The sequence below is a fragment of the Corylus avellana genome, chromosome 1 (assembly GCF_965113065.1).
Source record: "Corylus avellana chromosome 1, dhCorAvel1.hap1.2, whole genome shotgun sequence".
In the NCBI taxonomy this organism is placed as follows: Eukaryota; Viridiplantae; Streptophyta; class Magnoliopsida; order Fagales; family Betulaceae; genus Corylus; species Corylus avellana.
In genome coordinates, this window is record NC_142490.1 from 37645528 (window position 1) to 37660132 (window position 14605).

Here is a 14605-nt window from a genome sequence, read left to right on the forward strand (position 1 = left end):
TGCACAAAAAGCTGCAGAACTATGCTGTCGACTGTGACATAGTATGGTCTCTTTATTGTCTACGTGACATATAGGTGGACCATAATGTGACAGAATATAGTTAGTATTATAATAATGTAACAACTTTATTATTTAGGCATAAAAATAATCATATGCCGTGCGTGACTAAGATGAGCACTTAAATGTCACGGAACCCCACCATGACCATGTGGTGGAGGCCAGTTCAAATTGTTCAATTCCCAACATCCCCAAACCATTCCAAAAAGATACATGTCCACGGGCGTATTCCAAAAAGATTCAAAGTCACGGGAGGATTTTATGGTGTTAAAAATATTTCATTTTTATCAATTCAATCATTGTTATATTTTTTATATTTAAATTTAATTGTAAGTTTTAATATATGTTTTTTTTTCTTTCTAAGAAATTATTTTATCTTCATTCCATAATAAGAGATTAAGAGTATAAAACTCTTACAAACAAACATAGTCAAAGTTATGAAAAGTACAACATCGTAAATACACTGAAAATCTAACAATAAAAAATGAATCTACCTCGTTCGATTCAATTCATGTGCACACGTCATTTAAGGGGCAGATCTATGGGCAGACTAAAGTGAATATCACTTCTAATTTTTATGTTCTTAACAACTATATTTTATAGCTGCAAGAAAACCATTCAATAGTTTTTGTTTGTCATATGTCTATATTTGCTTTCGACATCGATCTATGGGGTACATTTTTTTTTTTTTTTTTTGATTTCTTTTAGTCGTTTTATAAGAGTTTGTTTACACGAAACCTTAAAAGTGAGGATCTTAGATCTTCGGTTTGTCTTACATTTTCTCTCTAATTCTTTTCTAAGAGTAAATCATTGACCGATGGCATATGAAAGAATTGTCATTGATGGTAAAGACAGCGAAAAGAATTGTGTTTGGGAATGAATGCACTTGTAGCGGAGATGAAATATGATACAGATCTAAAAATTGATTAGAACGGTGACATTCAAAGAGTTAAACAAAATATAGATTAAATTTGGATGGAAGAAATTTTTATGATATTGTTTTGTTAGAACAATATGTTTATTTCTATGAAATAAATAGAGAATAAACATGGTTATTAAAAAAAAAAAAAAAATCCATATTTCATATATATGATTTATTTTTCTGAAAAATGTATTCGTATATATTAACAGTAAATTTGAGAATTTATAGTTACGTGTATAAAGGAAAGATTTAAGGAACACGGTGTTATTGTTGCGCATGATTCCAGATAGACTTTTTACCCATCAACTGCATGGCTTCGCGCCACGTAAGGGCCCACACGCTCGGGCGTCCGAATCCGTCACCACTTGCATGGCTCCCAAGGAAAGCTGGCACGTCCTCTAATATCATGCCGCGTGGCACCCCCTCCACCACAAACAAAAGTTTAGGCGGCTACACAGTTTGCAAGCGACCCACTCTGGCAGCCATGGCAGTTTCTCCGTTTACAAGGCGGAGCGTCATGACGATATTGTTCGATTATTTGGCGCTCTCTCTGTTATCTACTGCTGCTTCCGCCGGTTCTATGTTCTCCGGTATTAATTTGCTCGCACTTCTCTCATTATTCCCTTTTACTTATTCATCGAACAGAGAAAGGAGAAAAAAAAAAAGTAATGTAAATTTAATTTTCAGTAAATAGTTTAGTGTGTGTTTTGATGATGGAAATAATTTGTTTGGTGAAGATACGGGAATAAGCAGTAGGAGCGATTTGTTTGGCGAAATCCTGAGGGATGAGGCAGTGGCAAGGCTTAATGAGCTTGGAAAGGTAATAGAAACTCAAGCCACAACTTCAGCTTTTGACATTTACTGTGAAAAATGATTTACAATTGTATGCTGCTTATATAAATCATCTGATTTTGTATAAATCAATCAAAACAAAGTTGTCACTGTCGATGTATCTTTATTTTATTTTTTATTTTTTTATTTTTATTTTGATGAATAACTGTCGATGTTTCTTTAGTAAACAACGAATTTGAGAAAATTCTGGTGTTTTCAATAACATCCTGAATGGCGAATGCGTTGATTGAGTTTTTATATTTACATGGAATTTGAATTACACGATAGACATATACAGGTGTAAATACAAGCATTGAAAAAAAATAAAAAAACTATTATCTCTATCACAACAAATGTCTGAATAAATGACAGAATCCTAAGTAGTTACAAGCTTTGTAACTACATCGTCATGAGACACGGCTCTATCTTTAGTTCCCTGTAGACGTTTGAATTTCTGCATTCTCTCTGCTTTACCCTCTGCATAATCTCTTATAACTACTGCATAAGAATCGGATGATGCTGGAGCTTTGTCTATCCATAGGACAGTATTGAGTAATTCTAGAAGAAAGACTTTTGTCTCCCTCATGTCCCTTCAAAGGTGACGTGATTTTTAAAATTATCATTAGATTTGGAATAAATCATTATTTAATTTTGGATCGAATGGTAATTTTAAAAATCACAACACCTCTAGAGGGACAAGGGCCTTCTTTATAGCATTACTCGAATTGTTAACATCTTTAGAACCCTAATCACAAGTGAAAATGGTTAATCCCTTCTAGAGTCTGGACACTGGAACAATTTACAAAAAAAAAGTAGCTCTTGTCAAATTGAATTTGAAGTTGCGCCGCTGGATTTTTCTCTGACTTTACAGTCATTTGGGCGTCTTATTTTTGAATGTTAATGGTGTTTGTTGCCTGGATAAACAGGTAAGTGATGCTGATGGCTACCTTGAGAGGACGTTCATGAGTCCAGCTTCTGTGCGGGTTGGAAACCTTATTCGTGGTTGGATGGAGGATGCTGGTTTGAGAACGTTAGCTTTCTACCTTTTTGCTGTTGTAAACAGTAGTGTTGTTGGAAACTTGACTGATGCTTATGTTGATTTCCAGATGGGTAGACCAGATGGGCAATGTGCATGGTCGGGTTGAGGGAATGAATGCAAATGCTGCGGCTCTATTGATTGGTTCTCATTTGGTGATGCTTAATTTTTTTTTCCCATTTTTTTAAAATTTCTGCTTTAATTTTTATCCTGCGTACAAAGACATACACCCCTAGAGAACATGCTGACAAGGAAGACATAGTTCATCAATGTTGATAGTGGACATTCCTCCTTTGTAATAGGATACTGTTGTGGATGCTGGGATATTTGATGGATCGTTAGGCATAATCTCTGCATTATCTGCACTAAAGGTTTTGAAAACCAATGGGACGTTAGGAAAACTAAGGCGGCCAATCGAGGTCAGTGAAATATTAGCTTTGAAACATTATTACTCTTCATTACTGAAATATCGCTTGAATTGTCGCTGTTGCATTACTTGCTAGTTTTCTTTCCTTTCTTTCTTGGTACCATACTTGAGTTTTTTTTCTGAAATATATTACTGTCTTATCTTGACATACATGTGAGAGGATTTTAATGGAATTCTTGATGCTATATGATTACATTTGGCAAGATAACCCAGAAACGACACCCCCCCTTTTGTCTTGACAGATATTTAATGGAAGAAGATTTATCTTTGTTCCTTCAGTTACCTTAGAAAAATCTTTTTGTCTCTGCCTTTTGATTTGTGGGCAAAATATTTAGATGGGAATGCTTTCTATCTGATGGGTTCCAGTGTATTTAGTTATGGTGTAGTTTCATTCATGTGAAAGTGAAGCATGCTATAACCTGGTGATAAATTCAAAATTCTGGTATATAGATGTACATGGATTAATTATAAAGGAAACAAAATATTGGATGCTGAAAAACATATGTGTGAGAGCTAATCTCTGACATGTGTTAATAGATCAGTTCTTATTTTTGACTATTATCTTCTTCAGCTAGAACTTTAATGGATGCAGACCTATTTTTGTCCTGAAATGCTTTTGCAGCAATAGAATCTGTTTTAACTATAAATTTAGACAATAATTCTGGTTATAGATGTCCTGAATTTCCTGCTTTTGCAGGTGATTGCATTTTGTGATGAGGAGGGAGTGAGATTTCAGTCTACTTTCTTGGGCAGTGCTGCTGTAGCTGGTATTTTACCAGCTACAGCTTTGCAGATATCTGATAAGAGGTTCTTGAGTAACTTCAAGCTTATATCTATTCATGACGTTGTTCGTTATAATTATATTCATGTGTAATCCTTGTTCAGTGGTGTGACAGTGCAAGATGTTCTTAAGGAGAACTCCATAGAAATTTCAGAGGAAACCCTGTTACAGCTCAAGTATGATCCAGGGTCTGTCTGGGGTTATGTTGAGGTATGACAGTCTTCACCAATTATCTTGAGAACAAGCTATACAGAATGTTTTCTTTGAGTTCAGCAATGAGCTAAGGTATTTAGTTTCCACATTCTGAGTGCATTTTCTGCTCCTCTCTGGGTTCGTTTCTGCAGGTTCACATTGAACAAGGACCTGTATTAGAACGACTTGGTTTTCCTCTTGGTGTGGTTAGAGGCATTGCTGGACAGACACGACTCAAGGTATATAAAGTGCTTCCAAAAATGTGTTTTTCAAAATTTAAAGAAAGGATTTGAGTTCCCATAAGTATGTGAGCTATTAACTTTGTTATGTTGGGCTGATTTGGCTAATAGCTATTTATAAGATAGTTGAATTTTTCTGTTCAGTTTGTCAGTCATGTTATATGGGAGGCTCAGCTGCACACTTTGCTGGGTTACGTTTGAGAACATTGATGTCCACTAAGCACCCCACCCACCCTCCCTCTTTCTCTCTATGCTAACCGTCTGGCTGGAGAAATTTCACGGCCATTTAGATTTATAATATGTCTGGTCCATTTTAATTCCCTTAGGGACCTTGTCTACCTTGGTCAATTTTAACCCGCTTTTTTGAACTTCTCTCTCTCTCTCTCTCTCTCTCTCTCTCAAGACATATGCTTTGAAATAAAACTAAATAGGTTAACCCTGATTTATCCTCTTTTGGAGTGTAAAGTAGTATTGGTCTTTGAGGGTGACCTATTACCTTATTTTCATTTTGCTTGCCTATACTGATCATCTGGAAAACGTGATTGGGGAATTGTTAACTTTGCAAGTCCTAGTGATATGATTAATCTAAATTGGTTATAGGTGGGGATTTACTAATCTATTTTGCATGATATTACCATCTATTATGTTTGTGGTTCTCCTGCTTAATTATTGCCTATGTTGTTCTTTGTATTACATCGTTTTAAGTCAGAGGACGAGTTGGATAATATCGATGGGTTTTAATTTGCCTGACTTTGAGCATGAATTTTTCCCAGATCATGAGGATTAAATTGCTATTATGGAAACTTTCTATAGCAGCTAGTTTATACCAGAACCTGGTCACTGTAAAGTCTATCTAAAATACATGTATCTGTGGTTGTAGTTTGTCATCTACAAAACTGAGATATGCATAAAACAATGAAGAGGCAACATAGTGTCTCATATTAGAGCCTTAACCGATCACATCTGGTAGACTATTTTCCTGCTGTTTGAAGAAAGGGTGAAGTAAATGTTGTTGCATGATACTTTCAACTCCACTTTTTTTTTTGGACTGAGCAGTCCACTTGTAGAATTGCAGGTTACGGTGAGAGGGTCACAGGGGCATGCAGGAACTGTTCCCATGTCTATGCGTCAGGATCCTATGGCTGCTGCTGCAGAATTAATTGTCCTGTTGGAAAGACTCTGTAAACATCCTAAAGATTTTCTATCTTTTGATGGTCATTGCAATGATATATCAGTGGAATCACTCTCCAATTCTCTTGTCTGCACCGTTGGAGAGATATCAACATGGCCAAGTGCAAGTAATGTCATTCCAGGCCAGGTAAGAACTTTATCTATCACTATATATGCTGTTCTTGATGACAAGCCCAAATTGGGATACTTTTTCACTTAGCCAAAGTGTTAACGTCTGAAGTGAAAATGAACTCCTTGGATGCAGGTGACATTCACTGTGGATTTACGTGCAATGGATGACATGGGACGCGAATCCGTTATTTATGAATTATCTAATCAGATGTATCAAATATGTGAGAGGCGTTCGGTTTCTTGCGTCGTCGATCGTAAGGTGTGACTTGCATCTCATTGTGCATTTCCTTCATCACCAGCATGACCAATAACATAGCTTGTTCTGGATCATTTCAGCATGATGCGAATGCAGTGATTTGTGATTCTGAATTGAGGTCTCAGCTAAAGGCTGCAGCTTACTCTGCACTCAAGAAAATGGCAGGTGAGATTCAAGATGAAATTCCTGCCTTAATGAGTGGTGCAGGACATGATGCAATGCCCATGTCTCATTTAACAAAGGTTTGTTGTTCTCTTTGCTTCATCCAGTGTTTGTTATGATGTAATAACCACTGTTAGATATGTAATAATCTGCAAAAAATATGAACAGGTAGGAATGCTGTTTGTCCGCTGTCGTGGAGGCATAAGCCATTCCCCTGCAGAGCATGTATTGGACGATGATGTTTGGGCTGCTGGTTTGGCAATCTTGGCATTTCTAGAGACCCACATGTAAATTTGAACATTTGTTGACATTAATGTACAGCAGAGCAGTCATCGTAGATGAATCTGACCATTTTGAATATTTTTTTAAAAAATAAATAAATAAATTTCAGTAGTTGTTATTATATGTTATTCTTCCTAAGTGCCTCTCTACTTCACTTCGATTCATATTGTTATGAATTTTTTGGTTTATATGCAAGGAACAAGTGCTTGTTCGATGTTTTTTTTCTTCTCTTTTTCTGGTTAATTAATGAGAAATTAATTAAAGAGACATGTTATAGTGTGTAATATTTTAAGTGACCTTTCACTCAACTTGAGGCATCATTCATGGGCGAGGTCCTTGCCCTGCTTCAAATAAGCGTACATCACTTTTCTTTTGGACGTCAAATGATTTGGGAAAATAGTCCCTGTATGTCCAAAATCAAAACACTCATGATACTTGATGGCTTGAGTATTCTCTCTTTCTTATCCCTATGACAGTGTTTGCCAATGGACCAATTTTTCAAATAGGTTCTTGATACTGTAGTAGATAGGACTGAAAGCAGTTAGTAGACATGTTCAGTGTGAGTTTAGAGTGAGAAACCGTTTGGCTTAAGCCAAACATTTTCTCTACTGTGTGAAAAAAATCCTTCCAACCCAAACCCATTTTTAACCCAACCCCAAGTGCCCTCTACATACTTTGGTTAACCCCGTCACTAGGCTGATGCAGAGAGCATAAGCTCTATTACTTATACATCGCATCATCATTTGTACTTGGTGCCGAGAGCAGTTGGCGAACACCCCTCGCCCCCTATCCCATTCCTCTCCCCTTAATTTCAACTCTCCCAAAAAAATCAACATCTTTTCAATACTACTTTTTTCTCACAGAAGTCAACATCTTATTTCACAGTTATATCACATCAATCACTTTTTTTTATTATTCAAACAAAAAACTCAAAACAAAAAGGTTTACCAAATGCACTTGACATCGTTTATTAAAAAGGACTCGAAATAAGTAGGTAACGTCGTTTCTTTTAAATGACGTCAATTTTATTGTATGTATTTTTAATGTTTTTTGACATCAGCAAAAAATACATGCAAATGTTTTGCTCTGTGAATCAATGTCAAAGTAGCATTACCGCACGAAATATCCATTTCATCCAAAATAATTTGTTTTTTTTTCTTCTCAAATTAAATTGGAACCCCAAATAAAGGTACATTCTAATTTCTAATATTGTACTTTGACTTGTCCTCGTGAGAAATGCTATATGCACTCTTATTTTTTTTACATCTATGATAAAATCACTATTTAATTTGTAATTTGATTTTTATTAAATTTTAATTTAAAAATACATATATGTTTAACTTAATAAAAGAATTTTAAAACCAAATTAAGGGGCCCTTGGTCTATACATTGTTCGGTCCCTAGGTGGAGGACTTGGAAAAATTTCAGTTTACTTGATCTGGAGATTCCATGGGCTGCAAGAAATGTTGATGTAAAATTTCAGATAAGGAAAATGATTGATGTCTCATTCGAGAGGTTGGACTAGGCCAATAACAAACAGGCTTCTAATCTCGATGATTACCATACATTACGAGATTTGATTTTAGATATTTGATTGTATTTAAATATAATTATAATTGATTTAGATTTGATTGTAATCTCATACTTTTTTAAGTTTTTCTGACCAAGTTTGGCTTGAAGAAATGCCTAATTGTATTTTTGATTTAGTCAATTTAGCGCTTAGCTCTTGTTATGTAGAGCTCCGGCTTTGTTAATCTTTTGAATGAGATCAGCTTTTTCTTCAAAAAAACATCTCATACTTTTTAAGTTATTAGATTTGAATGTATTCAAATATGATACTATCTTCATATTTGTATTATTATCATCTACCCCAATTTTCCTATAAATCAGATATTATTATAATGTGAACATCGCTAAAGAAATTTGAAAAAAGTGCCATCCAAACAAGGCCTTAGTTTTTAACCCTTTTTTTTTTTTGGGCTCTATCCATTTTATAGCTTGAGATAGAAAGAATTTGCTTTTACTTTTCATTTCCCCTTTATTTTTCGGGTTGGGGTTTCTGCAGTCATGTTTTTTATTTTATTTTTTCATTTTTTACTTTATCTCCCTTTGTAGGACATGTTAACAAAAATATTAATAATAATAATAATAATAATAATAATTCATATATTGTATTCAGAATAAGAAACTATAGTATACTGTATAAAATTCTTCAAGGTTACATCAGTAATAAGATTTTTTATTTTTTATTTTATTTTTTATTTTTTAATTTGTTGTCTTCTACTTGTTAGCCTACTCGTAAACTTTCCTTTTGTATTCTCTTTAGTTTTCTGCACTTATTGTAAAGAGCTTCTTATAATTATGAATGAATTACTCGTAAACTACTTCGTTATTGAGAATAAGATCTTCTCCAGTCTAAAGAATATTCAGTTCATGATTACGATTTTTTCTTAGAAATTCTAAAGTCATAAATAGGACACGTGTTCCACTAACAAAAAATAATAATAAAATATTATTTAAAATTAAAAAAAAAAATAAATAAATAAAAAAATAAGGGCGCACCACTTCATCAAGCCACCCCACAGTTAAAATAGAGAAGAGGATCATCTCCAGTTCATTTTGGACTGGAGATGAACCAGTCGATGGCTAGGATCTCTCTAGAGAGATCCTAAGGCCATCAATCAAACATGTGGCACATTAAAAGTAATAATAATAATTTATTATTTTACTTTTAAAAATAAATAAACAATTTAAAATAAATATTAAAAAAAAGTAAGGGTGGCTGGCCACCCCATCTTGGTCACAAGGGGTGGCCGGCCACCACATATTGGGACATGGGGTAGCTTCAGCCACTCCTAAGGGCCAAACCTATATTTTTTTCTTTTTTCTTTTTTCCCCTTGGGGTGGCCAAAGTCACCCCATGGCGGGGTGGTTCCGGCCACACCAGGCCTGGGGTGGCCTTTGGGGGTGGTCTGGCCACCCCCAACCACCCCAACCACTCCCAAGGGCCATGTCAAAAAACCAAAAAAAATAATATTATTATATTATATTAATTTTTATTTATTTTAAAAACAGTAAATAATATTTTATTATTTTTTAATGGGTGGGACACGTGGCAGCATTATGGCCCTAGGATTTTTCCTAAGGCCATCTTGACCATTAACTGGAGTCCTCTTCAGTCCAACAGCATTGGAGAGGAACCAGATCCCTAAAATAAGGGGTGGCCGTACCACCCCATTTTAGCATCAAGCCACCCCTAATGGTCGGCCAAGGGTGGCTGGACCACCCCATGGCCCTTCGGGGTGGTTCGGCCACCCCCAAGGGCTAAGTGATTTTTTTTTTTTTTTTTGGGCCCTTGGGGGTAGTTGGATCATCATTATTGGGCCTGGGGGTGGTCTGGCCACCCTTGGCCAGCCATTGGAGCCACCCCCAGCTAAAATGGGGTGGTCCGCTCACCCCCTATAGTCAAGATAGGGTGGTCAACCACCCTTTATTTTTTTTAATTTTAAATAATATTTTATCATTATTTTTTGTTAATGGAACATATGTTCCATTTGTAGCTATAAGATTTTTGAAAAGAAATCCTAACCATAAACTAGATATTCTCCAGTCAATTTTGGACTGGAGAGGATCCTATTCCTTGTTTTTGGTAATGCAACCAAAACAGAGCTTTAACGATGAGGTATTTAAGTAATAAAGGTTTTTAATTGGTCAAGAGATTAGAAATAAGTTAGTGCGATAGTTAATTAATAAAATAAGTGTTGATTAATGGAAACCAATTTATAGGTTCTAGTATTTTTAGATAAAAGAAATATAAAGGGATTTAAGTGAGAAAATAAATAAAATGTAGAGGCAGTTGTGTAGTTAAGAAAAGATAGGAGGTCCAAAGTAAAAGAAAAATACTGGTGATATTTCCACTTTTCACTGCTATGAGAATAGAGTCAATAGACTAATGGTCATTCTTTTTTGGGAGATGACGACGTATTCGAGAAAAAGGCATCGAAGAAGCCAAGAATTTTTATACACGAAATTTTTATAGACGAATTTTTATAGATACATGTTATTTTAATAAAAGGAATTGGAGGAAGTTCCTCCAATCTAATTTAGAGGAGATAGGCTAGAGGTTATTAGTCGCACATAAGGGTGAAAAAGCGGTTACAATTAATGTTTATTAGCTAAAATCTTTAACTGTAACAACCTAGGCGATTAGTAAAATTTACTAACCGCCTTCGTTAACCACGTAGGCGGTTAACTAGCTGTTAGTGGTTAGTAACTCTAATAACCGCTAACCACTTTTTAAAAGAAAAAAATTTAAAATTTAAAATTTTTATTTTATTTTATTTTTTTAAAAAAATCAAAACGATATTGTTTTGATGGTAATACAATAATATCATACTACATACGACATCGTTTCTAGTTTTTTTATACATTTTTATATATCTTTAAAATTTTAAACACAAAAATGACATCGTTTCATGTATTTTTATATATATAAATGTTAAAGGTGAACATCAATTTTAGATGCTCAGCGGAATTAATCTACCCCTCTTTATGCAAATTAAATAGTCACATTGTAGCAAAATAATAATCAAGCAAACCTACAAGCAAGACACTAAGATTTTTACGTGGAAAATCCTCCAATGCGAAGGTAAAAATCATAGGGCCTAGTCCAGTTAAATCTTCCACTATCAACAATAATGAGTTTACAATTGTCTTCCCTAAAGAAATATCTAGATGTTATCACCGCATTAAGAATACACGCATTCTTGAATTAAATATAAATTCATCACCCTAAAGTAGATTCCAACAAGAATAAAGAAAGATCTCACCGAGTAGGTATTAGCAACCAAGTGACTGGAGAGGAATTCCAACGATCGACACCAATCAATACGTAGCAATCATCATCAGGAGCAACATACTAAAGTTTCATCAAAATCGGACCACAAACGAACCTTCAATCTAATGCAGTTAAAGAAAAACCTTTTTCTTTTCTCTCTCTCCCTTACGAAGCCGCACTCTTTCATTTTTTTTTTTTTTTTGTTCTTCTTATTCTTTTCTTTTTCTCTTTTTGTCTCATGTCTAAACACACACGCACGATGTGTTCTTCTTATACTCAAAACAAAAGGGTTTTTACCCTTTGTTTGTCCACGTGGGTTGGTCCCCACATAAGAGGAACCACCTTAACAAATCTCCCCCTCCCGACTACGTGGGGGGCTCCATCAAGCCTGCTGCGCTTCTGCAAATTTCAAGCTTTTGTATAGGCAACGATTTAGTCATTATATCTGACCCATTATCATCAGTATGGATTTTCTCAATCTGTAATAGTTTATCCTTTAGTGCATCATGAATCCAATGACACTTAACATTGATATGTTTCGATCTTGAATGAAAAGTTGAATTCTTACTGAGATGGATGTCACTCTGACTGTCACAGTAAAGCACATACCTCTGTTGCTGTTGACCCAGTTCTTGTAAGAACTTTTTCATCCATAACAATTCTTTGGCCGCTTCAGTGATAGCAATGTACTCTGCCTCTATGGTAGACAAAGCAACACACTTCTGCAATCTGGACTGCCATGACACTGCTCCCCCTAAATAAGTAATCAGGTACCCTGAAGTAGATTTTCTAGAATCAATATCCCCAGCCATATCCATGTCTGTAAACTCATCAAGCACCTGTTGACCACTGCCGAAGCACAAACATACTCTCGAAGTACCTTTGAGATACCTGAGAATCCATTTCACAGCTGCCCAATGTTCTTTGTCAGGATTAGAAAGGAACCAACTGACAACTCCAACAGCATGAGCGATATCAAGCCTCGTACACACCATGGCGTATAGTAAGCTACCCACGTCTGATGCGTAAGGCACTTTCTTCATTTCATCTTTTTCTTTCTCACGTGTAGGACTTTGCTTTGAACTTAACTTCAAATGACCTGCAAGTGTAGAGCTCACCTGTTTTGCTTTGCTCATGTTGAACCTGTCCAATACCTTCTCGATATAACTCTCTTGCGATAGCCACAATTTTCCTTTCTTCTGATCACGAGAGATCTTTATACCAAGGATCTGCTTTGCGGGTCGAAAGTCCTTCATATTGAAGGACTTACTCAACTCTTTCTTCAGTCTGTTAATTTTACTAGTGCCACAACAAACAATCAACATGTCGTCCACATATAGCAAGAGAATAATAAATTCTCAATTAGAAAATTTCTTCACAAATACACAATGATCTGCTGTAGTTCTGTCATACCCATAATCAACTATAAAGGAATCAAACTTCTTATACCATTGTCTCGATGCCTGCTTGAGTCCGTACAAGCTCTTTTTCAACCGATACACTAGATGTTCTTTGCCTTTAGCTGTGAACCCCTCTGGTTGCTCCATATAAATTTCTTCCTCCAAGTCACCATGAAGGAAAGATAGGAATCAAAAAATTCAACAGTGCAAATTTTGGGTAGTGGAAGGTGCAGATTGAAGATATTCTTTATGAGAAGGACCTCTATCAACCTCTTTTGGGAGAACAACCTGAAGACATCTATGATAGCGAGTGGGCTCTTCTTGATTGTAAAGCCCTGGCAGTTATTAGGTTGTCACTGTCAAAATCAGTCACATACAACATTGTAAAGGAGAAGACCACAGTAGGTCTAATAACGACTTTATCAAGTATGTATGAGAAGTCGTTGGCTAACAACAACGTGCATCATGCATCACACAAGGAGGAATAACTGGATCCAAATCAACATGGTATTGAATGAGAGACTCTACCTTTTTCTAATCCAAATCTTCAATGGTTTGATCTTTAAAGAATACGATATCTCTGCTTCGTATGATTTTCTTATTAACTAGATCCCACAATTTGTAATCAAACTCCTCGTGCCCATAACCCATGAAGATACATTGCTTGACTTTGCTATCAAGCTTTGAACTCTCATCTCTAGGAATATGGATGAATGCCTTGCAGCCAAACACTTTCAAGTGATCAAAAGAAACATCTTTCCTTGTCCAAACTCTTTGAGGAATGTCATCATCCAAAGGAACTGAAGGAGAAAGATTTATCAAGTCAACTGCTGTCCTCATTGCCTCACCCCAAAAATGTTTAGGCAATTTTGCATGAGATAGCATACACCTGATTCTCTCACAGATGGTTCTGTTCATTCTCTCTGCTACGCCATTATGCTGCGGAGTCTTGGGCACAGTTTTCTCAAGCCTAATGCCATGACTTTCGCAATACTCTTCAAACGGTCCTCTGTATTCACCACCATTGTTTACATGGATGCATTTTAGCTGCCTTCTAGTTTCTCTTTTAACTTTCATATGAAAAACTTTGAACACACCCAATACCTGATCTTTGGTTTTCAAAGCAAACACCCATACCTCTCTAGAGTGGCCATCAATAAAAGTCACATAATAAAGTGCACCACCTAGAGTTTTAGTGTTCATAGTACAAACATCAGTGTAAACTAAATCAAGAATAATAGACTTTCTTGACGAAGATGATTTTTGAAATGAAACTTTTCTTTGTTTTTCAACTAGACAATGAGTACAGGGTGTTAGTGATGTACCTTTATTATTAGGTAGGAGCTGTTCCTTGCCAAGAATCTAAAGTCCCTTCTCACTCATGTGACCAAGCCTCTTGTTCCATAGCTTAGTGGAGTTTTCATTCTCAACAACAATTGCATCTCCCTTGACTAGTCTTGTAGCTGTCTTGTAAAGAGTGTTGGTCTTCTTTCCCCTAGCTAAGATAAGAGAACCCTTGCTCAGTTTTCACTGTCCACCTCTAAGATAATTGTGGAAGCCTTCATCATCAAGTTTCCTAATGGAAATCAAGTTGAAGCGCATTTCGGGAACATGTTTGACATCCTTAAGAATCAATTTGCACCCAATGCTGGTTTCTAGCTGTATATCTCCCATGTCCACAACTTTACACTTTGCTTCATTTTCCATCCTGACCCAACCAAAATTGCCACTGGTGTAGGAAGAGAAGAAATCTCTGTTGTGCCAAACACTACCTAAATTAATAGATAATATTTAGTACGTTTTACTCACAAGTGCACAAGATCAAACGATAGTATAGTGCAACAAGTACGAGATCGATCCCACAAGGATTGTTGATTTTGT

At 35.8% G+C, this 14605-nt stretch overlaps 1 protein-coding gene across 1 annotated transcript; it reads left to right on the forward strand.

The window, feature by feature from the left end:
• The first annotated feature begins 1432 nt into the window (after positions 1–1432).
• AAH (allantoate amidohydrolase) lies at positions 1433–6610 on the forward strand. Its single transcript, XM_059583854.2, has 12 exons — positions 1433–1569; positions 1717–1799; positions 2737–2840; positions 2917–3001; positions 3149–3265; positions 3971–4080; positions 4159–4264; positions 4399–4485; positions 5561–5803; positions 5921–6046; positions 6124–6285; positions 6374–6610. The coding sequence occupies exons 1-12, from the start codon at positions 1464–1466 to the stop codon at positions 6494–6496; spliced, it is 1452 nt and encodes a 483-aa protein (XP_059439837.1). The 5' UTR covers positions 1433–1463; the 3' UTR covers positions 6497–6610.
• Positions 6611–14605: the final 7995 nt, after the last annotated feature.

What these genes read in the sequence shown, in the direction of transcription:
- AAH (XM_059583854.2), top strand. Translation starts at nt 1,464, where the DNA reads ATGGCAGTTTCTCCGTTTACAAGGCGGAGCGTCATGACGATATTGTTC. An exon ending in AACTAAGGCGGCCAATCGAG is followed by an intron (nt 3,266 to 3,970) that starts GTCAGTGAAATA and finishes CTGCTTTTGCAG; the next exon opens with GTGATTGCATTTTGTGATGA. An exon ending in CTGTCTGGGGTTATGTTGAG is followed by an intron (nt 4,265 to 4,398) that starts GTATGACAGTCT and finishes TCGTTTCTGCAG; the next exon opens with GTTCACATTGAACAAGGACC.